At 35.4% G+C, this 24,810-nt stretch overlaps 1 protein-coding gene across 1 annotated transcript in view; it reads right to left on the bottom strand.

The window, feature by feature from the left end:
- Positions 1 to 24,810, bottom strand: part of NUBPL (nucleotide binding protein like) — a 358,007-nt gene that overhangs the window by 17,142 nt on the left and 316,055 nt on the right. Inside the window, 1 exon segment of the mRNA XM_044660005.1 lies at positions 24,367 to 24,487. Within this exon segment, the coding sequence (XP_044515940.1) occupies positions 24,367 to 24,487 (121 nt within the window).

Here is a 24,810-nt window from a genome sequence, read left to right as displayed (position 1 = left end):
TCAAACACTTAATGAGTTCAAATATTTTTACGAACAACTTATCTTTATAATACATTCTGAAAAAAGACTTTGGCCCAAGCCATAAATAAAAATAATACATGCAAATTTGGGAATATTAACTCCAAATGGATGACTTTTTCAAACCTGGGAACACTAACCCCATTGGGATAAATTATAGAAACGCAAGTCTCCATTTATGAAAATGAATGATTTCACTCAACTGTACAATGCTATATTGATCTCTCTATAACTGATAGATTCTAGAGCCTTGACTATTTCACTTAGAAACACAGTAACCAATCAGCTATAAATGAAAAAGGTCATGGGTGAAAAAAAATCTTGCCTCTGGAATTGTTTAGCTTGTTTGTCAAGTGGTGGGGGTCCAATTTTTGTCAGAATGTTTTCCTTATCTAATAAATTTCACTTAATCAAGATTACATCTAAGTATAGGGAGACTTCAAAAAGGGAAACTTCCTCCAATTTATAGGCCTGGGAGATGACTTATTATACTTTTTGTCATACAAAACTTTGTTAGCCTTTTTTTTTTTTTTTAAAGCAAATCGAAGGAATAAATAGGAAGAAATTGAGCACCTTAATTCCTAGGGAATGGCTAGAAAAACCTGTCGTACGCGAATGTCACAGAATATTACTGTATTGTATATTAAATTTAACATGATTAACAACAAAAATGCCCTGTTTGTCCATCTCCCTTCTGAACTTCCTTCTGTTCTCCTCTGTATTTTTTATATTTCATTTATACTTTTTCCTTTTTTCTTTTTTTAATCACTATCATCACCCATCCATTTTTCCCCAATACAAATCTTCCCACACTCTTCAAATCCAAAGTTCTCTCTTGTAGCAAAATTTATAGTCAAGCAAAACAGATTCAGTGAATGGCTGTGCCTGAAAATGTTTGCATAATCCTGCATCTCTAGTCCTATCTGCAAAGAGGTAGAAAACACATTTCCCCAGACCTAACTGGTCATTGTGCTGAACAGAGTTCTTGTCTTTTAAAGTTGTTTTGGTTCCTTGAATGTAATGTTTCACATTATTGGAGTCATTATATAAATTGTTCTCCTAGTTCTTCTCATTTCACTGTGCATCAATTCATACAAGTTTTCCATTTGTTATTGAATCTGTTCCTTTCCTCATTTTTATAAGCACAACAATATTCCATTATCTTCACATACCATAATTTGTTCAAGTCATTTCCTCTTTGATGGGTATTCATTTTGTTTCTAGTTCTTTACACCAGAATTGCTACTATAAAAATCTTTGAGCACATGATTCCTTTTCCCTTTTCTTTGATCTCTTTGGGGGTATAAACCAAGTAGTACTATCACTAGTTCAAAGAACATTCAGTGTAGTGAATTTTAAAATATATAGTTACAAATTACTTTCCAGAACGGTTGGGCCAATTCAGAGTTTCATTCAGAGTGTACCTGTTCTCTTACAGCCCCTCTAACAGCTGTCATCTTACTAATCTAATAGGTCAGAGGTGAAACCTTAGAGGTGTTTTAATTTGTGTCTGTTTTTAGTAATTTGGAATGTTTTTTCATTTTGTTGTCTCAAGTTGCATTTCTTCAATTGAAAATGTCCTGTTTCTATCATTTGAAATTTTTCTATTGAGGAATGGCTCCTTCATGAAGGTAAATAGAGACAGAGACAAAGATTTGTATCAATTTCCCAAGTGTTTTAGCTATTAGCCTTTTATCAGAGAAATCTACAACCATTTGCCTAGCTACTTGCCTTTTAATTCTATCTCTAAAAGTTTTATTTGTGCAAAAGTTTTTCAATTTCATAATCAAAACTGCTGATTCCATTTTTTATGACTCTATTACCCCTTGATTAGTCAAGAACTATTTATGACAGGTACATCTTTTCTTCCTTGTCTAATTTGTTTATGATCTGATTTTCACATTTAAGTTATATATTCATTTGGAATTTATTATGGTACCTAGTATGAAATGTTAATCTAAATCTAATTTCTGCTAGACCTCTTTTGAATTTTCCCAGCTATTTTTGTCAATTAAGGAATCCTTACCTCAGTAGTTGTGTCCTTGGGCCTACTGAACATTATACTACTAAATTCAATTGATTTTGTTTCAGTTTCAGTTTCAAAATTCAATTGTTTACTTATTTAGTGCCACTGATCAACTTTTATATATTTTATATATTTTAAAATTAGTACCAAATAGTTAAAAACAACAACAACAAATAGTTATATATATATATTTTAAAATTAGTACCAAATAGTTAAAAACAACAACAACAACAAATAGTTAAAAACAACAACAACAACCTTATCTTCTGTCTTAGAATCAACAATAAGAACTGGTTCCCAGGCAGAAGAAGGGTAAGGGCTAAAGCAATTAGAATAATTGACTTGCCCAGAGTCACATAGCTAGGAAATGTCTGAGACCAGATTTGAACCCAGGACCTTCTATCTCCAGGCCTGATTCTCTATCCACTGAGCCACTTAATTTCCCCAGGATCAAACAGTTTTGATGACTGCTACTTTAAAGTATATTTTGAGATCTCTTAATATTCCTATTTCAACTTTCATAATTTCCCTTAGATTTTCACCTTTTGTTTTTTCAGATGAATTTTGTTATTACTGTGTATAGTTCTATAAAATATCCTTTTATAAATTTGATTGGCATGACATTTAATTTAGATTATAATTTAGGTAGCACTGTAATTTTTGTTATATTTTCAGTCAATGATGAACAATTAATTCTTCTCTAATTGTTACTTTATTTCTGTAAAAATGGCTTTGTAATTTATTCAGAAATCTTGTGTGTATTAATTCCTCTATAAATATTTAAGGGCTCTTTTATTTCTGTAAATAATGTTCTGTAATTGAAATCATAACTCTTGTATGTATCTTGATAGGTAGACTCCCAGATGTTTTATAAATTTTACACATTTATTTTGAATGGAGGTTTTTTAAACTCTTTCTGCCAAGTTTTGTTGATAATCTTAAAAAAAGGCCAATGATTTTTGTGCATTTATTCTGTATCCCATTTTGCTGAAGTTATTTTTTTCCTACTAATTTTAATTGATTTTCTAGAATTAAGTAAACCATCATCTCAACTGCAAAAATATAGACGCTTTTATTTCTTCTTTGTTTATGCTTATTCCTTTAATTCCTTTTTTTGTCATAAATATAGATATCTATATAAAAAATTAGTGATGACAACAGAGTATGTTTCATCTCTGATCTGCCTGGAAATTGCTTCACTACAAATAAGGACAACTCTTATACCATGTATTATACTAATGAAGGGTCCATCTATTTCTAAACTTTCTAGTGTTTTTAACATGAAAAAAGGTTATATTTTGTAAAAAAAAATCTGTAATTATTAAAATAATCATGAGATTTTTGGTGTTTTTATTATTAAACTGATCTGTTATGTTTATAGTTGAGCCAATCCTACATTTGTAATAAAAATTGACAATAGAAATTATGACCATAGTATATTATTTCTTTAACATATTGCTGTAGCTTCTGCTAATATTTTATTCAGTATTTTAAAAAAATGTATTTATTTATTTTGAGTATTTTTCCATGGTTATAAGATTCATGTTCTCTCCTACCCCTCTTCCCTCCTGCTGCTCCCAGAGCTGACAATCAATTCCACTGGGCTATACATGTATCACTGTTCAAAATCTATTTCCATATTATCAATATTTGCAGTAGAATGATAATTTAACACCCAAACCCCAATCATATCTCCATCAAACCATGTGATCAATCATATGTTTTTCTTCTGCAACTGTTCCTACGGTTCTTTCTCTGGATGTGGATAGCATCATTTTCATAAGTTCCTTAGGATTGTCCTGGGTCACTGCATTGTTGCCAGGAGAAAAGTCCATTACATTCAATTGTGCCGTGATGTATGAGTCTCTGTGTACAATGTTCTCCTGGTTTGTCTCCTTTCGCTCTGCATCAATTCCTGGAGGTCTTTCCAGTTCACATGGAATTCCTCCATTTCTTTATTCCTTTCAGCACAACAATATTCCATCAACATCAGATAACACAATTTTTTCAGCCATTCCCCAATCAATGGACACCCTCTCATTTTCCAAAGAGTGCAGCTATAAATATTTTTGTACAAGTCTTTTTCCTTATTATCTCTTTGGGGTACAAACCCAGTATTGGTATGGCTGGATCAAAGCGTAGGCATTCTTTTAAAGTCCTTTGTGCATAACTCCAAATTGCCTTCCAGAAAGATCAGACCAATTCACAACTCCATCAGCAGTGCATTAGTGTCCCAATGCTGCCACATCCTCTCCAACAATTATCACTTTCTTTTGCTGCCATACTGGCTAGTCGGCTAGGTGTGAGGTGGTACCTCAGCATTGTTTTGATTTGTATTTCTCTAATCAGGAGGGCGTTAGAATACTTTTTCATGTGATTATTGATAGTTTTGATTTCTTCATCTGAGAAATGCCTATTCATAAATCTTGACCATTTGCTAATTGGGGAATGTCTTGATTTTTTGTAAATTTGACTTAGTTCCTTATATATTTGGGAGATTAAACCTTTGTCTGAGAGTTCTGTTATAAATTTTTTTCCCCAGTTTGTTGCTTTCTTTCTAATTTTGGTTGCATTGGTTTTGTTATGTTCAAAATCTTTTTAATTTGATGTCATTGAAATAATTGATTTTACATTTTGTAATGTTCTCTATCTCTTGCTTGGTCTTAAAATCCTTTCCCACAGATTTGACAGTTATTCAATTCTATGTTCACCTAATTTATTTATGATTTGATTCTTTATATTTAAGTCATTTACCCATTTTCAATTTATCTTGATATGGGTGTGAGATATCCAGTATTTTTGCAATAATATTCATTAGAAACATTGGCATATAGATTCTTTATCTCAGATATCTCTTCTTTGTTTAGGTATCTGGATCATATTTGTGTCAAAGAAGAAGTTTGGTTGGATGCTATATTTCCTCATTATTTTTGAAAATAATTTATATAAAATTGGAGCTATTATTCACTTGTAAATCAATCTGGTCCAATGTTTCTTCCTTAGGGAGTTCATTTTTGGCTTATTCAATTTCTGTTTCTGAGACCGACTTATCTAAACTCTATTTCTTGTTATAATGATATGAGTATTTCAGTTTTTTATACAAATTTATTTTACTTGTTATCATGATTTGACAGCATATATTTAGGAAATAGTTTCTAATATTTTCCTTTATTTCTTCTTCATCTATTGTGAATTCTCCTTTTACATCTTTTATTTTGTCATTTTGGTCCTGTCTCATCAAACTATTAAGTGGTTTATTTTATTAACCTTCTTTACTCCATTATTGATATTGCAAGATCTTGTTTTCAGATATGTACCATTTACTATATTTAGGAAAGGCCCATTTATTTCTATGCTTTTAAATGTGTTTTATTTTTAAACATAAATGGGCATTGTATTTTGTTAGAAGCATTTAATCTACCTATAAAATCTTATCATTTTTATAGATTTTTTAGTAAGAGGGTCTAATATATTATAGTTTTCTTAACATAGAACCATTTCAGCACTCCTCGTATAACTTCAACTTGGTCATAGTGTATTGGGCTTTTTAAAAAATTACTGTAGCTTCTCTAATATTTTATTCAATATTCTTTTTTTAAAGTCAACATCCATACTTCTTCAAAGCCAATGTCATTTTTTAAAATCCAGACCCATTGAGGAAAAACCCTCTTCTATCTATAGATTGGCAACTATCCTGAAAAATATGATTTCTAACTGACTGAGGCACTGACAATTAAGTAATTTGCTCAGGATAGCAGCATAAATATTAGAGGCTAAACTTGAGCCCATATCTTAAAAGACTCTGAGAACAGTTGTTTTGTTTTAAAATCTATCCTGCCTTTCCATATTTCTGAATATGTACTAATAGCAGTGCTAAAATCAGAGTGGGTAGGAACTGAAAAATTAGATTCCAACCCTAAAAGGCATAAAGCAGAGATATACTATAGTCCCACTTTAAAAAATATATTTTTTAATAACTTGGTCCAGCCTTTTGAAGAATTAGATATAACTTCCAGTTATCACAAACAGGATGAAATGGCTTTATTATCTCTAAGTGGGAGCAGATTTACAAAAGCATTTAGCTGAACCTCCTGGCTCTCTATTGTCAGAAAGAACAGCTTAGCATTAATTATATAAAAATAAATTTTTTGTGTCTGTTAGACATTCTTTAGCATTTAAATGGACAACAGGAAATAATCCCATCCAACAGGTCTATTCATCTAGTTACTTGGGGGATGCATTTTATAGCTAACTCATTAGAGTGGACTCAGCAGGATACTCAATATCAGACACAGTAGAGCCATATTGAAGTTATTTTATAGGTAGTCAAGTGTTCTCAGAAGATTTCAGCCCCAAACTATCTCTACTTGATGAAATCTCTCCCTTCGTTCCAGGTCCAACTCAGCAGGTACCAACAAGCAACCTTCCTGTGATCTCTGCAACTAAAAGTCATCTCTTCCTTCTCAATTTTTTGATAGTACTTTTGCCTGTACTCCTTCATTTTTAGTATCACATTCTACCTCATGTTGTAGTTATTTAAATCAGATCCTCCCTATAAAGAATTTTATCTCCCTGAGGGAAGGGGGACTACTTTATTTATGCTTTGTACTCCTATATCCAGCACTGTTTTATACACAAAAGATAACTTGTAAATTTTTGTTTTTCAACTGAACATAAGGAAACACTAGTCTTCATGAGAAAACCTGGGCCGACTCTGTCTGGAAAAAGAAAAAAAGTCAGACACCTGAACTTTCACAATCCAGGCTCCGCTCGGCTCTGACTTCTTCATATCTAGTTCCTAAAACATGTTGGCTCCTTCTCCATCCAAAACAATGAAAATCAATACATTGGGCAGAGAATTCAAACATGGATTGATTACAGTTTATCACTTGCCAAAAACTTGCTTCAGACAGGTGATATATGAGAAAAATGGCCTTAAAGACAGGTTAGTTGTTGATTTGTCTAGGTTTTCTAAGTCCTATCTGTTAATTAAATTAATTAAATTAAATTAGGAATGGAAGCAAAGAGACAGATTTTAGACAGACTCAAAAGAATCCACATAACTTGGTAACTAAAAAGGCACATGTGGCAAGTCAGAAGGGGTGAGAGATGACTTGGGCTTAGAACCTAAAAGACAAGAAGGATGATGGTACCATTAACAGAAATGGGAAAGTCAGGAGTTCTTAGTTTAGGGAGGAAACAAGACAATTTCAGTTTTTTAGATGCCAGCAGGAGGTTTTAATCAGTGCTTCAAATATCACTTAAATATTTAATTGCCAGATGACAAAATGCATTATTAAGTAGCCTACTGATTTAATTAAATGCTAGCTGGTAGAGTGAATTCATCATTCACTCCCATAGTTAAGTATTCTCTGGACTGCCATAAGACTCAGTTGGAAACTGTCACACAGGGAAAACAGAAAAACATTCTTAAGGAAAATCATTTAGAAGTCCATTACATTTTTTTGAGAATTGCTACTAACAGGGAGGCCACCAAAATGCTTAGGTTTTTATGGCAGTTTGCAGCATCATGGGAAACACTATATGGAGGTAAAGTCTCTTCATTTGCCCAACCACCAATAGCATTCCATAAAGTACAGGAAAACAAATTAATTGAAGGAAGTCTGCCCCTATCCTCTTCCCCCAAGGCAGAAGCACTGAAATTCAAGGCAACAAACATTTATTGAGCCCTTCCCATGTGCCAGTCACTGTATGTAATTAACAGGGGTACAAAAAGAAGTAAAAACAAGGGCCCTGTTCTCGAGGAGCTCTCATTCTGATAAGGGAGGAAAAATGCAAATAACTCAACAGTTATATACTTTGGGAGGAACTTGGAAAGGCCTGCTAAAGAAAGTGGATCAAGTGACATCTTGAAAGAAACCAGGAAAGTTAGGAGTTAAGAGATAGAGAAAGAAAGTATTCCAGGCCCAGGGAGGGATAAGGGGGAGGGGAAAGGGGAAGACTGCCAGCCAAATGCATGGAATTAGAAAATGGAAAGTCCTATGGGAGGATCAGTAAAATGGACTAATGTACCTGGATCACCAGGTTGTTGGTGCCTTGGCTAGAGGAAGAGTCTTGAAATCAGGTAAAGTTTAAGTTCAAATCTAGTCTAAGGTCCTTACTTGTCACTTAATCTCTACCTTGGTCTTCTCACCTATAAAATGGGGATAATAATGGGACCTGGGAAAACAAAATACTATGTATAAAGTTAGCTGCATATCTTAAAATGCTATATAAATGCAAGCTAGCTACACCAACAAGGAAGGAGTCATGTAGGTTTTAATAATTTTAGAACATCATGAGAAACTTTATCTTAAGCCTAAAAAACCATTTTTAAAAATCTCATCTTTATACAGAGGTTTATTGTTTATCCTATACTTTACTTGGATTATCAACTTAATCAAAATCATCATCATCATCATCATCTCTTTTCACCCGGGACCCTACAGCCTCATTTTCACCCTGGTCCTCTCCATCTTGATGCAGCTATTGTTCCATCATCCAAACAGGACCCCCCAGAGATCATGCCAGAGAGGAACTCAGCCACCAAACTCTCCGAGTGCCATCTTGTCCCATGTCTTATCTGACTTCCTTTTCTCTTCTTTCTCTGAGAACTCTCATCAAATCAATATCATCATGGCTTCTGGAAAGGGACAGCCTATTGTTCTCGTCACTCTTCCAGTGACATACCTAAACTCTCGCGCCGGGTCAACACTGACCTATGTATAACCCCTTAGAGGCAGGGGTTGTCTCACTTTTGTATTTGTATTCCCAGCACTTAACACAGTACTTGGCACATAAGAAGTACTTAATAAATAAATTTTTTTTTTACTGTAATTAATTTCACAGTTGAAGTCACTGAGTGCCTTGACTCGCATTAGTTAACAAGTGGAAGGGCTTGTTTTCTAAATCCAAATCTAGTGTTCTTTCCAAGATTAGTCCTCAAAGTACTGTAGTGATGTTTAGGGATCCAGATTACAAACTGTGAGGTTTCTCAATTCAATTTAACAAATTTTTATTAAATATGCAAATATGTACAAAGTACTATGTTAAAAAGGGGGGGGGAAGATAAAATTTTTTTAAATGGCCCCTGCCCTCAGGGAGTTTATATTCTACTGGGAAAATTCATCATGCAATTAGATTAGATACAGGCTCATTTCAATCTGTTAACAAGTATTTTTTTTAACATCTATTTTGTGCTGAGCCCTGTGTTAGGGGTAGATATTGAATATATACATACAAAGAATGAAACAGTTCCTATTCTCAAAACTTACATTCTGACAAGAACAAGTACATATATAAGTATAATCTGAATAAATATAAAGAAAATGTAAATAAACACAAAGTGATAAAATATAAAGTAGTTTGTGAGAGAAGGAGCTAGTAGTAGTGAAGGGAATCAGGAAAGATTTAATGTAGAAGCCTTCATGGTATTTGTGTTGTATCTCGAAGGTAAGAAAGAGAAAGATTGGTTCTATGAGGCAGAGACTAGGAGAGGGTGTACTCGGGGCTTACGTAGGGGTCAGTGAATGCAAAGACATGGAAGGTTTCAGGGTTGTGAGGCTAATTTGATACCCTTACTCAATTTAATCAGTATTTACTTGGGCCATTGTAATTTAATGGGTATCAGTTATTGTGTTGATAAGTTAATATTGTTAGCTTAAGAATTATGTAGGTTGGGGGTAGAGAGAGGAGTCAAGGCCTGAAGATGAAAGGCCCTGGGTTCAAATTTGGCCTCAGATACTTCCTAGCTATGTTACCCTGAGCAAGTCACTTAACTTCAGTTGCCCAGCCAATACTACATCCCTGGCCTTGAAACAAATATACTGTATTGATTCTAAGATGAAAGCTAAGGGTTTAAAATAAACAGTTAGGTAAGTTAGAATTGATTAACACACCATGTATTGAAGATAATAGTCAAGTAATAATGATTATATTCATTGTATTTTATTTATAAGATAGATTTATACTATAGTAGTTAAACATATTATAAAGAATTATAATAGTCTTGTAGGAATTTTCTGCATTAGCAATACCTCTCATTGATTATCCATTACTACCATTCACTCCCAAGGGACCTGTGTTCCAAAACCACAATTTCCTTGGGTACCCCAGATACAGTTGGCCAAACACTAGTGTTTGATGGCCTCTGGGAAGCCCCTGCTGAGAGAGCCCATAGTTGATGGCCTCTAGTGACCTACTGACAAAGTAGTTGTGATTGATGAACATTGTCCTTAGCAAGTCACTAGGGTCAATCTCCCCTCCACTTGCTTCTGAGTAGTTTCCCTGCTTTGGAACTTGGGATCCCCCAAGGTCTTCTTAATGTCCATACAACCCCACAGCCCCTGCATATCAGGGCCCATGACCAAGAGGAAAGTTTTGGATCTAATTACTTAGGAACCACTTGTCTCCCTAATAAATTGATATCTGCTTAGAGCTCTTCCTCATTTCTTTTTTTATTGTAGATTGGAAATTTTGTAGCTCACAAAGTACTGTGTATGAGTAGAAAAATAAAACACCTGCTTGGCAAGAAACCAAAATAAAAGTGAGAGAGTACTTGTGATAAGGATAAAAGGATAGTTTGGGATTGGTCCTTTCAAAGTTTAAACAGAAGCTTTTATTTTATTTAAAAAAAAAAAACACCAAAAAAACCTTACCTTCCATCTTGCAAAAGAACAGTAAGGTCTAAGCAATGGGAGTTAAGTGACTTGCCCAGGGTCACACAGCTAGGAAGTGTCTGGGAACAGATTTGAACTTCTCATCTCTAGGCCTGGTTCTCAATCCACTGAGCCACCTAGCTGCCCCCAAATAGAAGCTTTTATATTTTATCCCAGAAGATCAAATTTGAGAAGAGAAAGACTACTCACTACATATTAGGAAGGGCTTCTGGATGGAAATGGAACATGGGATAAACCTCAAAGGAAACCAGGTTTTCTAAGACTATTTTCCCCAAGAAATAATCATCTAAGACAAATTTTTTAATTATCAAAATTTGGCTTGAAGTAAAAAGTAATATTTATTTTCCTTGATAAAAAGTTACTCTTTAAACACTATGAAAAATATGGCAAACATTTACTATAAAAGCAAACACTGGGATTTTCCCAGGGGGATGGGGGCAGGAGGAGAGGAGGACACCTTGATTTTAGAAACATTATAGTGTTTTAATATTGGAGTGAATTAGCTGAGACAAATGGAAGAAATGGATCAAAGCAAAAATGAATCTAGGAGCTCTGAAAGCATGTGGGTTAAGAAAGGACAGAATTGTCTTTCCTGCCTGATTATAGAAATCTTCAGGGCCAAGATATATCACTACAACAAATAAAAAGTAAAATAAATATAAACAAGTGTATTTTTTAATAATAATAATAAGTATAAAGTAAAATAAAAAGTTAAAAAAGTAAAAGGCAAGGCTAGAATATGCCATTCTTTACAAAAATCAGCTGCATCTATAAGGAAAGAAAAGAGTAAAAAATTAAGTGAGTAAAGGTAATTTAAAGTGTAAAAGACTATTTAAAAGAACTAAAAGAAAACTTTATAAAATCGAGAAGATCATGTTTAAAATATAAATAATACAGTGTCATTTAACATATAGGGCAGGTAGGTGGCCCAGTGAATAGAGTGCTGGGCTTGGAGTCAGGAAACCTCATCTTCCTAAGTTAAAATCTGGCCTCAGACACTTACTAGTTGTGTAACTCCGGGCAAATCATTTAACTCTTTTTCCCTCAGTTTCCTCATCTGTACAATGAGCTGGAGAAGGAAATGGCAAACCACTCCAATATGTTTGCCAAGAGAACTCCAAAAGGAGTCACAAAGTGTTGGACATGCCTAAAAAAAAGACTGAACAATAACAAAATTATCAAATAAATTAAGAAATATAAATTATAGAGTACTTTAAGGTTTGCAAAACTCTTTATGTACTTATCATCTCATTTGATCCTCCTAACAATCCTGTGATGGTCACTTCCTTTCTCTATTCTGCCATCATCTGAATAGTACAAGCCCTCATTTCTACAGCCTGACCTATTGTAATAGACTTTTAATCAGTCTTCCTACCCCACCCCACCATCCAAATCTGTCTTTTCCACTGACAGACTAATCTTTCTTATGCACAAATCTAGGCTCATCATTCTTCTTTTAAACCTTCAATTACTCCCTATTTGCTGTTCAATTAGGTCTCAATTTCTAGACTGGCATTTAAAGTTCTTTAGAATCTGGCACCATTCTCTCTATCTTTCCAGCCTTATTTCACAGTAATCTCTGCTCCAGCCACACTGGCCTGCTCATCATTCGCTATAAATTTCCTAAGCTCATTCTACCATCAACCACTCTGCACCCACCATTTCCTATGCTTATAATAATATCACCCCCTTCCCTGTGAAATCCTACCCATTATTATCAGAATCAGAGAAATTAATCTATGAGGAAATAAGGCAGCAGTTGTTGGCAGAAACACTTGTCTCTCTCATTCAGAAGCTAACTATAGACAGCATATTAAAAATATTATATAGCATTGAAAAACTTAGAGAGTCCTTTACATAGAATATCTGGTTTGAGCCTCATAACAACCTTGTGGGGCAGATGCTCTGGTTATTGCCATTTTATATAATATGTGGATGAAGGAGTAAATAATATGCCCAAGATCACAGGCTGGGAGAATCAGAACCCCCAGCTGATGTTTACTCTGGCCCATTAAAATACAGTAGCAGAAATGGGGTTAAAGAAGGAAGACTGATCAAAGATGAGCACGAGAAGTAGGAGGGACCTTGCAGCCACACTGTATAGATCTGTGAGTCTGTTTTCTTGGTTGGCTTTTCCCTTTGTGTCTTGCTTCCCTGTATTTGTGTATCCTCAGGACATTTTAGGCTGTGCTGCGTGCTGCATGAGTTAACAGGCAAAGCGAACATTCAAGGATTGTCGTGAGTTTAGTGGCAGGTTCATTATAGACAATACCTTCTCGGTTCACCTTTTATGTCAGAGGATTTTTTTTTTAAATGTTATAAACCCACTTGGCAGCTGAGTGAAACCTAAAGATCTCTTTTTCAGCATAATGTTTTTAAATGTACAAATAAAAAACATAGAATTACAAAGAAAACCAACTATATTGGTTATACTTATCTATCTATCTATCTATCTATCTATCTATCTATCTATCTATCTAACAACTGAGTTCTCAGACCCCCATTTAAGAACCCAAGATTTATCTCTGAGATGGACATGACTGAAACCATTAGGACTGGGGCACGGACAACCTATGGGACTCTAGCGGTAATAAGAGCATGTCATTGTTGTCTCCCCCCCCAAAACTATAAGCTAAAAAGGTCTGATGAATGCAACATACCAGCTGGGTGAGCAGCTGCACTAATGAGAGGGGGTGGCTGCTTGATTCGTGTTGCAGTAGGAGCATCCTAGAGAGGATATCACAGAATCCGCATCAAATGACCTTATCTACACTGATGTGGTTGTTGCTTCCTAATCCTGCCATTGTTCTTCACCCATATTCTAGGGGAACAGGAACAGATCTTTCTAAGATCTTCTCTGCAGGCCTCTAGCAAAGGTGGATGGGAGGAACCTGAGCCATGGATCAGACAAGAGAATGCCTTTCCAGGGAGCTAACAAGGCTTCTTGCCTTTTGGGGGTATCTCTATCACAAATGAGTTCTAGCTCTTGTCAAGCTGGCTCTAGGGCAGAGCATATTTGTCCACAATAGAACATATAATTGTATTCTGCCAAAGAGAAGTCATCTAAGGTTGAGAAGTTGAGAGGTAGCAATGCTTTAGGAAATATTTGAATGCAAAAGCCTTAAAGGAACAGTTAGCAGGATGGATGATGCTTAGGCAACTGATACACAAATTATGTGATCTTATAGTTGGATGAATGTTTAGAAGACAGAAGGAGGAGGGAGGATCAGTATCAGAAATCTAAACAGTTACTGGAGCAGAAGTGCTCCCAGCCCCCATAGTTAGGATACTATATAGGTTGCTAAGAACCAGCACCTTGCCTGAGTTTCAAGGGGGGTATCCTTGATCATCTAGCCTAGTGGCACAAGCCCAAGTATAAGCCTTGGGAAGGCAGGGAAACTTATTTCCTTATTTATTTACCCCAGTGGGTATTATTTAGTACAATTGGGTAAATAAAGGGTATTCAGAGACCTTAATCTCCTAGAGAAGTGATGGCAAACCTTTTAGAGACCCTCATGCTGCTTGTGAGCCCCCTTCCTTACCCCAGACAGGGGAGGGAGGAAGCACTCCCATTGGGCTGCTTGGCAGAGGGGTGGGTGAAGGGAGGAATGTCCTCAGGTGTGGGGGAGAAGGAGAAGGGAGCAGCCCCTTCCGGCACACCTGCCATAGATTCACTAACATGGTCCTAGAGAATAGCCATACTAAACCCAGTGCTACTGGGAAAATGGCCTCAATCACTAAGCTTGAAACTATAAGCATCAATGTCCTCTGTCCTCTTTCCCCATAACTAATCAGCTGGCAAGTCTTAGTAATTCTACCCCTACAACATCTCTCTCATCTTTTTACTTCTCTCTATTCACATGGCTACAGCCCTGGGCAAAACTCTCATCACCTTTTGCCTGGACTATGATAGTTTCCTAATTGTTCTCCTGCGTCCAGACTTTTCTCTCCAATACATCTTTGATGCAGCTGCCAAAATTATCTTACTAAAGCACAAATCTGACCTTGTCATCTTCATGTGCACACGATTTCAGTGGCTTCCTACTGCCTCTGGGATAAAAATGCAATCTTTTCTGCCTGGCATTTAAAACCCTCTACAATCTCAATAGTCAGTCAATAAACATTTATTAAGCACTATTATATGTCAGACACTGTGCTAAGTAAGTGCTGAGGATAAAAAAAAAAGAGGAAAAAGATAGTCCTTGTCCTCAAAGAGCTCACAATCTAAAGAGGGAGACAATAAGCAAACGCACGTGCGCACACGCGCGCGCGCGCACACACACACACACACACACACACGCTTTATCCAGTATAAAAAGAAAATTATAGAGGGAAGGCATTAAAATTAAGAGAAATTAAGAAAGGTTTTCCACAGAAGAAGGGATTTTATTTAGGACTTAAAAAAAAGTAAGGGAAGCTGAGAGGCACAAATGAGGAGGGAGAACACTCTAGTCATGGGAGACAACCAGAAAAAATGTGCAGAACCCAGAGATGAAGTGTCTTGTTCAGGGAACGCTAAGGAGGCCAGAGTCATTGGACCAAAGAATATATATGGCAGGGGGTAAGGTATAAGAATACTGGAAGGACAGGATAGAGATAATTTATGAAGAGCTTCAAATGTCAAACAAAATGTTTTATTTGATCCTAGAGGCAATAGGTACCACTGAGGTTTATTACATGGGGAGGGGGTGACAGTCAGATTTGTGCTTTAGGAAAATTACTTTAGTGGCTGATTGGAAGATGGATTGGCATGGGGAGAGACCTGAGACAGTATGATCCACAAGCAGGCTACTGCAATAACACAGCCATTAATTGATGAGGGTCAGCACAAGTGGTAGCAGTGTCAGAAAAGAGAAGGAGGCATATTTGAGAGATGGTTCCAAGGCGAAATGAACAAGTCTTGGCAACAGATTTAATATGGGGCAGGGGGATGGGGGCTAGCTGAGAAAGTGAGTAGTCAAGGAAGGCCACTAGATTATGAGCCTGGGAGACTGGGAGGATAGTGTTGCTCTCAACAGTAATAGGGAAATTAGGAGCTGTCTGTTCAAATATTTTGCTTAATTATAGATATACCTGACATTTTCCCTGATGAACGTAAGTTCCCTGAGAGGAAGTATCATATGTTTTTGTCTTTGTATTTCCAGTATCTAGCATAGAGTCTGGCACTGTTTAATAAATGCTTATTGATTTGACTTGATTTACTAGTCATAAAGCTGGTCCACTAATACATACAACTTGTACAATTGCTATAGAGTGCTAGGAAGGGAACAGATGAGTAGATTGGACTATATTTGGGAAATTGCATCAAAGTTTTAATGAGCCCAAGTTTTTCTCTGAAATAAAGTCTTAGATATTTAATATCAATATTCTTGTGACAGTGCTACACGGTCACAAGTCAAGGAACACCATAGTCTCTGAAGAATTATAGCTGAGGATATACCAAAAGGTCAATGAAAACAGACATCACAAATGTGACTAGAGTTCAATATATTAACAATGAAAAACTTCTCAAGAGCTGTAAAGGATGTTATCAGGGAGGTTTATGACTTGTAGGTGATTCATGTAACAAGTGAGGAATAGCCAGTGGACAGCCCACCTACTCCACTGGCATCTGCACCATGTCAAGGGAACCAGGATGTTGGGGGCTCCCCTTGAGAAGGATTTGTAGAGGGCGCAGGCAAGAGATATGTAGGATATGAAAGCATGGATGGACTGCTTACCAAAGGAATTCATGACACTGATGAACACACAGACCCATATGAGGATTGAAGTAAGTTCTGTATAATACTAAAGAAACTTGTACTTTGTCCACTTCCGAGGTCTGAGTACATAAAGCATCAAAGAAGTGGGCAATGATGACTATTTCACAAGGTCCCAGCTTCATGGGATCATAGAGTTAGGCTAGAAAAGGCCTTAGAGGTCATCTATTCCAACTCTTATTTTTTAAAATAAAGAAATAGAGACTTACAGAGATTAGTGACTTGTCCAGTGCTATGGGCAGTGACAAATCTAGGCTTTGAGCCCAGTTAAGATGATTCCAAATCCAGGTCTCTTTTTATAAACAACACATTTTGAACTCTTTCCTATTCCCTGAATCATGCCACTTTAAGATCATGGAACATTTGTTCCATGGATGAGTATCTTTAAGGTTTGTTCCAAAAGGCATCTCTTCCATGAAGTCTTCCCTAACACTTCCAGTTGGTGAAGTAGAGAGCATTAGGAAAACCTGAATTCAAATCCATTCTCAGATACTTACTAGCTGCATGACCTTGGGCAAGCCACTGTTTGCCTCAATTTCCCCAGAAGTAAAATGGAGATAATAATAGCAACTGTCTCCCAGGGTTGTGAGGATGAAATGGCATAATCGTAAAGTGCTTAGTAGAGTGTCTGGCACATAGTATGCACCATATAAATATGAGCTATTTTTAGCTGTTATTAATGCTACCAAATGAGTAACTAATTATATTTCCCTCTACAGACCTTAATTTGTACTTCTCTTACATCCTCATTTAGTTCCATTTCCATTACTCTTATTCCAGCATCTTTTGTATCCTCTGTTAGTCTGTGCACTCTACAAGACTAAGGGTATTTATCTTAATATCTCTCCAGATGCCTACTGGTCTTTACATAGCAGGCATTTAATGCTGAACTAATTTGTACAAGCTAGCATTCTTGCTTTGGTTCAATATTCTTCTTTTCATATAAACTTCAAATGATCCTAAAGCTATATATCTACAAAAACTAGAGAACTGAGCATTATTATTGTATTCACCTCAAGAATACATGAAGTCAAAGGAATAGCTGGAATCATCTTTTTGGCTGTTGTTCTTAGAATTAGCATTTAATAGTATGTGTACCTATTTTAGTAGGTTTCTTCCTATCATTTAGCATATCACAGAGTGCAATTTCAAAACAATGGGCATTTTTTAGTGAGATAATGTTATATTTGTAAAACACTTGACACATAGCAGGTACTTTTTTTTTCCTTTTAAACCCTTACCTTCTGTCTTGGAGCCAATACACGGTATTGGCTCCAAGGCAGAAGAGTGGTAAGGGTAGGCAATGGGGGTCAAGTGACTTGCCCAGGGTCATACAGCTGGAAAGTGTCTGAGGCCAGATTTGAACCTAGGACCTTCTGTCTCGAGGCCTGACTCTCAATCCACTGAGTTAACCAGCTGCCCCCTGGCAGGTACTTTAAATGTTTGTTCCTTCACTTCTCCCTGTTGACATAGCCTCTTTAAAGTGTAGGTTTATAAGATTAAAATAAAATTCCCCAAATTAAAAAAATTAAAAGTAAAAGAACTATTGAATTAATAAATAAGACTAGAAGCTTGTATTTTGAAAAAAACAGATAAAACAGACAAAGTACTGGTCAATCTAATAAAAAAAGGAAAGAAGAAAACCAAATTGATAGTATGAAAGATGAAAAGGGAGACCTCACCTCTAATGAAGGGGAAATTAAGGCAATCATTAAAAACTATTTTGCCCAATTATATGGCAATAAATATAGAAATCTAGGAGATATGGATGAATATTTACAAAATACAAATTGCCTAGATTAACAGCAGAAGAAATAGAATACCTAAATAATCCCATATCAGAAAAAGAAATTGAACAAGCCATCAGAGAGCAGCCTAAGAAAAAATCACCAGGACCTGATGGATTCACAAGTGAATTCTATCAGACATTCAAAGAGCAACTAATCCCAATACTATACAAATTATTTGATATAATAAGCAAAGAAGGAGTCCTACCAAATTCATTTTATGACACAAATATGGTACTGATTCCAAAGCCAGGGAGATCAAAAACTGAGAAAGAAAACTACAGACCAATCTCCCTAATGAACACAGATGCAAAAATCTTAAATAGAATATTAGCAAAGAGACTCCAGCAAGTGATCAAGTGGACCATCCACCATGATCAGGTGGGATTTATACCAGGAATGCAAGGATGGTTCAACATTAGGAAAACCATCCACATAATTGACCATATCAACAGTCTAACAAACAAAAATCACATGATTACCTCAATAGATGCTGAAAAAGCCTTTGACAAAATACAGCATCCATTACTATTGAAAACCCAGGAAAGGATAGGAATAGAAGGATCTTTCCTAAAAATAATAAACAGTATATACCTAAAACCATCAACAAGCATCATATGCAATGGGGATAAATTAGAAGCCTTCCCAATAAGATCAGGAGTGAAACAAGGATGCCCATTATCACCTCTATTATTTAACATTGTACTAGAAACACTAGCAGTAGCAATTAGAGAAGAAAAAGAAATTGAAGGTATCAAAATAGGCAATGAGGAGACTAAACTATCACTCTTTGCAGATGATATGATGGTCTACTTAAAAAATCCTAGAGAATCAACTAAGAAGCTGGTAGAAATAATCAACAACTTTAGCAAAGTGGCAGGATACAAAATAAATGCACATAAATCATCAGCATTTCTATATGTTTCCAACACATCACAGCAGCAAGAGATAAAAAGAGAAACACCATTTAAAATCACCCTAGACAATATAAAATACTTAGGAATCTATCTACCAAAACAAACACAGCAATTATACAAAAACAACTACAAAACACTTTCCAAACAAATAAAACTAGATCTAAACAATTGGAAAAACATTGATTGCTCACGGGTAGGATGAGATAACATAATAAAAATGACCATTCTCCCCAAATTAATTTACCTATTTAGTGCCATACCTATCAAACTATCAAAAAACTTTTTTACTGAATTAGGAAAAACTATAACAAAGTTCATTTGGAATAACAAAAGATCAAGAATATCAAGGGAAATAATGAAAAAAAATGTGAAGGAAGGGGGCCTAGCAGTACCAGATATTAAACTATACTATGAAGCAGCAGTCATCAAAACGATATGGTACTGGCTAAGAGACAGAAGGGAGGATCAATGGAATAGACTTGGGGTAAATGACATCAGCAAGACAGTGTATGATAAACCCAAAGAGCCCAACTTTGGGGACAAAAATCCACTATTTGACAAAAACTGCTGGGAAATTTGGAAAACAATATGGGAGAGATTAGGTTTAGATCAGCATCTCATACCCTACACCAAGATAAATTCAGAATGGGTGAATGACTTGAATATAAAGAGGGAAACTATAAATAAGTTAAGTGAACACTTATACTTGTCAGATCTCTGGGAAAGGAAAGATTTTAAAACCAAGCAAGAGTTAGAGAAAATTACAAAATGTAAATTAAATGGTTTTAATTATATTAAACTAAAAAGCTTTTGTACAAATAAAAACAATGTAGCCAAAATCAGAAAGGAAATAACAAATTGGGAAAAGATCTTTATAACAAAAAACTCTGACGGGTCTAATTACTCAAATATACAAGGAGTTAAATCAATTGCATAAAAAAATCAAGCCATTCCCCAATTGATAAATGGGCAAGAGACATGAATAGGCAACTTTCAGGTAAAGAAATCAAAAGTATCAATAAGCACATGAGAAAGTGTTCTAAATCTCTAATACTTAGAGAAATGCAAATCAAAACAACTCTGAGGTATCACCTCACACCTAGCAGATTGGCTAAAATGAAAGAAGGGGAGAGTAATGAATGCTGGAGGGGATGTGGCAAAATTGGGACATTAATGCACTGCTGGTGGAGTTGTGAAATGATCCAACCATTCTGGCTGGCAATTTGGAACTATGTTGAGATTTTACCCCAAAGAGATCATAGATAAACAGACTTGTACGAAAATATTTATAGCTGCGCTTTTTGTGGTGGCAAAACACTGGAAAATGAGGGTATGTCCTTCAATTTGGGAATGGCTGAACAAATTGTGTTATATGCTGGTGTTGGAATATTATTGTGCTCAAAGGAATAATAAATTGGAGAAATTCCATGTGAACTGGAAAGACCTCCAGGAATTGATGCAGAGTGAAAGGACCAGAGCCAGAAGAACATTGTACACAGAGACCAATACACTGTGGTAAAATGGAATAATAATGGACTTCTGTACTAGCAGCAATGCAATGACCTAGGACAATTCTGAGGGACTTATGGAAAAGAACACTACCCACATTCAGAGGAAGAACTACAGGAGTGGAAACAGAAGAAAAACAACTGCTTGAACGCAAGGGTTGAGGCGGACATGATTGGGGATGTAGACTCGAAACTACCACTCCAATGCAACTATCAGCAATTTGGAAATAGGTCTTGATCAATGACACATGTTAAAACCAGTGGAAACACGCATCAGCCATGGGTGGGGGGGGGAGCTAGGGGGGTGAAGGGGAAAGTAAAAGCATGAATTATGTAACCATGTTAACTTTTCTAAAAAATAAATATTAATAAATGTTTAAAAATAAAATAAAATAAAATAAAATTCCCCAGCCATTGCAATTACATGGAAACACTGTCCTGAACAACTTAAAAAATTTGTCAGAACCTTATTTGACTTTGTCATACTTCGACTTGAGCTGCTATTAATATATTAATTTCTCCTTATGCAAGTGATGGATAAAATCATTACTCTTAAGATTAAAGATGGCAACAACAGCAGCAACAAACAGAAAATGAAAATACAATTCCTTTTGAGAGAAATATGTTTTCTAGATGTTAGGATTTTTATTAAATATGGTTTATTGTAATTTTTTTGCTTTCATGTTGAGTTAAAGGGATCTTCGGAAGCATAGTCACTTATAACCTAACTTTACATGCTAAAAATTTAATAGTTTTTTCTTTATAACTTTTGAAAAAAGATTTTGCCCCTGTACTCTAAAGTACCAATACCAATGTTCAGGGCCATTCTCAGGATTCCCAAGTTGAACAGACTCCCTGATCAGAGATGACAATCCCCTTTCAAGGAAGATGAGATTTTTAAAATATATATATAACTGGGAAATATTTACCACAATGAAAAAAATACAATTAAACATAGATAATATTATACTTCAAAATGAAGTCAATGTATGGCCTAGAGATCCTTATTTATGGTCTAATGGCCCTTGTTCTACTTGAGTTTGACACCATTGACAGGTTAGGAGCACCAGGCTATCAAAGATTTTCACTCTGGATAATAGATGCCTACATCTAAGACCAAAGATGGTCAGGAATGTGCATCCAGTTGAGATGCCATAAATGAAATCATGAGGGCAGAAAACACTGTCCCTAAATCAGTGCTTTTATTTATTTAAAAAAAAAATTTTAAACCCTTACCTTCCATCTTAGAATCAATACTGTGTATTGGTTCCAAGGCAGAACAATAGTAAGGGCTAGGCAATGGGGATTAAGTGACTTGCCCAGGGTCACACAACTAGGAAGTGTCTGAGGCCATATTTGAACCTAGGACCTCCCATCTCTAGGCCTGACTCTCAATCCATTGAGCCACCCAGCTGCCCTCTAAATCAGTTCTTTTAAATCTTAAACTATCCATGTAAAGTGGAACCTAATTGATAGTGACATTAGAAAGAAAGCCTTTTCTCTATATGATCATGAGAAGTCTAGTGACAAATCACATTGTTGTAACCTTCAACAGATACTGTTCCAGCTTTTAACATTGAAAAGGATGATGGTGGGCCAAATCCTATATTCTTGGGGAAGCATGTTCCTCAACTAGAAAGACTTCCATGGGAGGCTAAACAGCTGTCTAATTCTTTGGACTAGCTAGGTATAATTTATATTCTTTAATAAACTGTCAGAAATTATGTGAGTTTATATCAGGCTTAGCTTAAGACTTTAGTGACAAAAAGGTGACACCATATAACTGCTTAAAGAGCATTTTCTGCTAAGTGTTAGAGAATGGGCAGTGGGAAGGGTGCCTGATCACCTCTCTCATCCTTGGAATTAGCTCCATAAATGTAGGGAAAGCATTTTTCATAGGACCAGAAACATACTTGGCACACCTCAAATACACAAAGAAGATAAACACAAGAGTAGCAGTATAAATGATACACAAATGAGTCTTCTAAAAATGGCAAAACTAAAATTCCTGAGTAAGGTAATGCTTATTTTGTTTTTGTTTTTGTTTTGAAAACCAATACAGGCTTTGGCAGACACCACTAAAGATGACACAGTGGTTGGTATATTGCTGAATTTTTCTTAGTTACAGGCTAAAATCAAATACACAGACTTTATCCTGTACCATTGCTAATATAAGCTAATAGTGCCCCTCTAATTATGTATTTACTTTTCTTTACAACTAGGTGTCATTCTCTTATGTTAGCATGTAGATTTAGGTAATTGAACTTCTTAGGTTAGGTAAATGAAAAACATTTATAGAGTATAATTACTGGATATAATTATAGTAATATATCAAAATACTTCATTAGTATTCACCTAGGTATTGAGGCAAATGCACCACAACAATAGTGTTTAACTCCAACCATTGCAAACTCAATTACAGTAGGTAATATTTTGCAATTCTTTGATCTCTCGGGGATCTTAACCATAAAATTTTTTAAAAGTACTAATGGTTAATAATTCAAAGGCACTCTCTCTTTGTCTCTTTAATCTGCTACCCAGCATTTCCCTCTGCCTAGATATTCGTTCATAATTAGGCCAATACCTAAATCAGTTTTTTTTTAAAAACTGAATTAAGTTGCTAGTGGAGTTTGGCATACAATATTTTATATAAAATCATCATTTTAATACATATGACACACTAACCTTTAGTTCCTCTAAAACTAACTCGTTTTAGAATTCGAAGCTAACTATAACATTAAGTTCAGGTATCTTTTCTATATAAAAATGAGAGTAAAATAGCAAAATCACAGAAGGCAGTAAATTGTACTTCCTTAACCAAGGAGATCCATAAATGTCTTTAGTTATACACCAAGATCTAAAATTTGCATGGAATCTTAATGGATAGCCTTCTATATAAGTGTTTTCCCATATCCTTTGATACATTGATCAATATGACCCTGACTTGACACTCAAATTGCCAATTGCCTCCTGAATATATAATTTTCCCAATCATAGTTTGTAACAGCTCATAAAACTCTTCTATAAAACTAAAACTAGATATTACCTTCCATTTACAGTGCATGTAACTGGTATATACCTAACTATTTGCATGTTGGGTCCCCCATTTACATTAGTGAGCTCCTTGAAAGCAGGGACCATATTTTTGCCTTTCTTTGCATCCTCAGAATTTAGTATGGTGCCTGCAATATATTAAGTGCTTGTTTGTCAACTGTATAAACTATTAGGGCAGTTATCATATTAGGTAACATAGCAAATCTCCTCACTAGAGGAGGCAGTGATAGGCAGGAAATAGAACAACATTTAGAATCCAAGAATCTGGGATCGAATCCCAACTTTCATTTACTACATGTGTGACATTGACAAGTCACTTAACTTGTGACTCTTGAGCCTCAGGTTCCTCATCTTTAAAATGTGAGGGTTTTACTGATGCACCTTTAAGTTACCTTCTAATTCTTAAATCTAGTATCTTCAGATCCTAATTCATAATATACCTCTTCCTGAGAGCATTCTAAAAAGCTAATGAAAGGACATCACAAAGACCAGCACTAGAATGTTCTCACTTAAAGGCATGAACCAAATGCTTTTATTTCCTTAGATAGTTCCCATATCTCCCCAGGACCTTGTAGGCTGCTTTCTCTCAAAATAGGACAAAACAAAACATTGTTCTTACCTAAAACATCAAGGCCAAGGGTTTTTGCTAGTTTCTTTGCACCATCAGCACCAAAAATATGAGTTTCATGTTTACATTTTGGACACTGGAAAACACTCATATTTTGGATGAGACCCAAAACCTGTTAAAATAAAAGCACATATTTAACACTCCAATTTAAATAGAAACAATGTTTTTTAAATATACATAAATACATACATACATATAAATATGCAAGAAACAAGTTTTAAACCAATATTTTCAGAGACCTACTTAAGATGAATAGGAATAGCTAACAGAAATAGTTAGATAATAACACTGAAATCAAGGTAATCTTTAACAATGTTTCTCAATAAATGACTGTATTATTACTTAGCATAATTAGCCAGAAAATGAGCCTATCAAGCTTGCAGAGATCTTGCCTCTGAAGGCAAAATCAGAGCTTTAAAAACATTTTACATGTAA

Source organism: Gracilinanus agilis, chromosome 2 (genome assembly GCF_016433145.1).
Source record: "Gracilinanus agilis isolate LMUSP501 chromosome 2, AgileGrace, whole genome shotgun sequence".
Lineage (NCBI taxonomy): Eukaryota > Metazoa > Chordata > Mammalia > Didelphimorphia > Didelphidae > Gracilinanus > Gracilinanus agilis.
The sequence above is the reverse complement of the archived record's forward strand: the minus strand, read 5'-3'. Positions and strand labels throughout refer to the sequence as shown.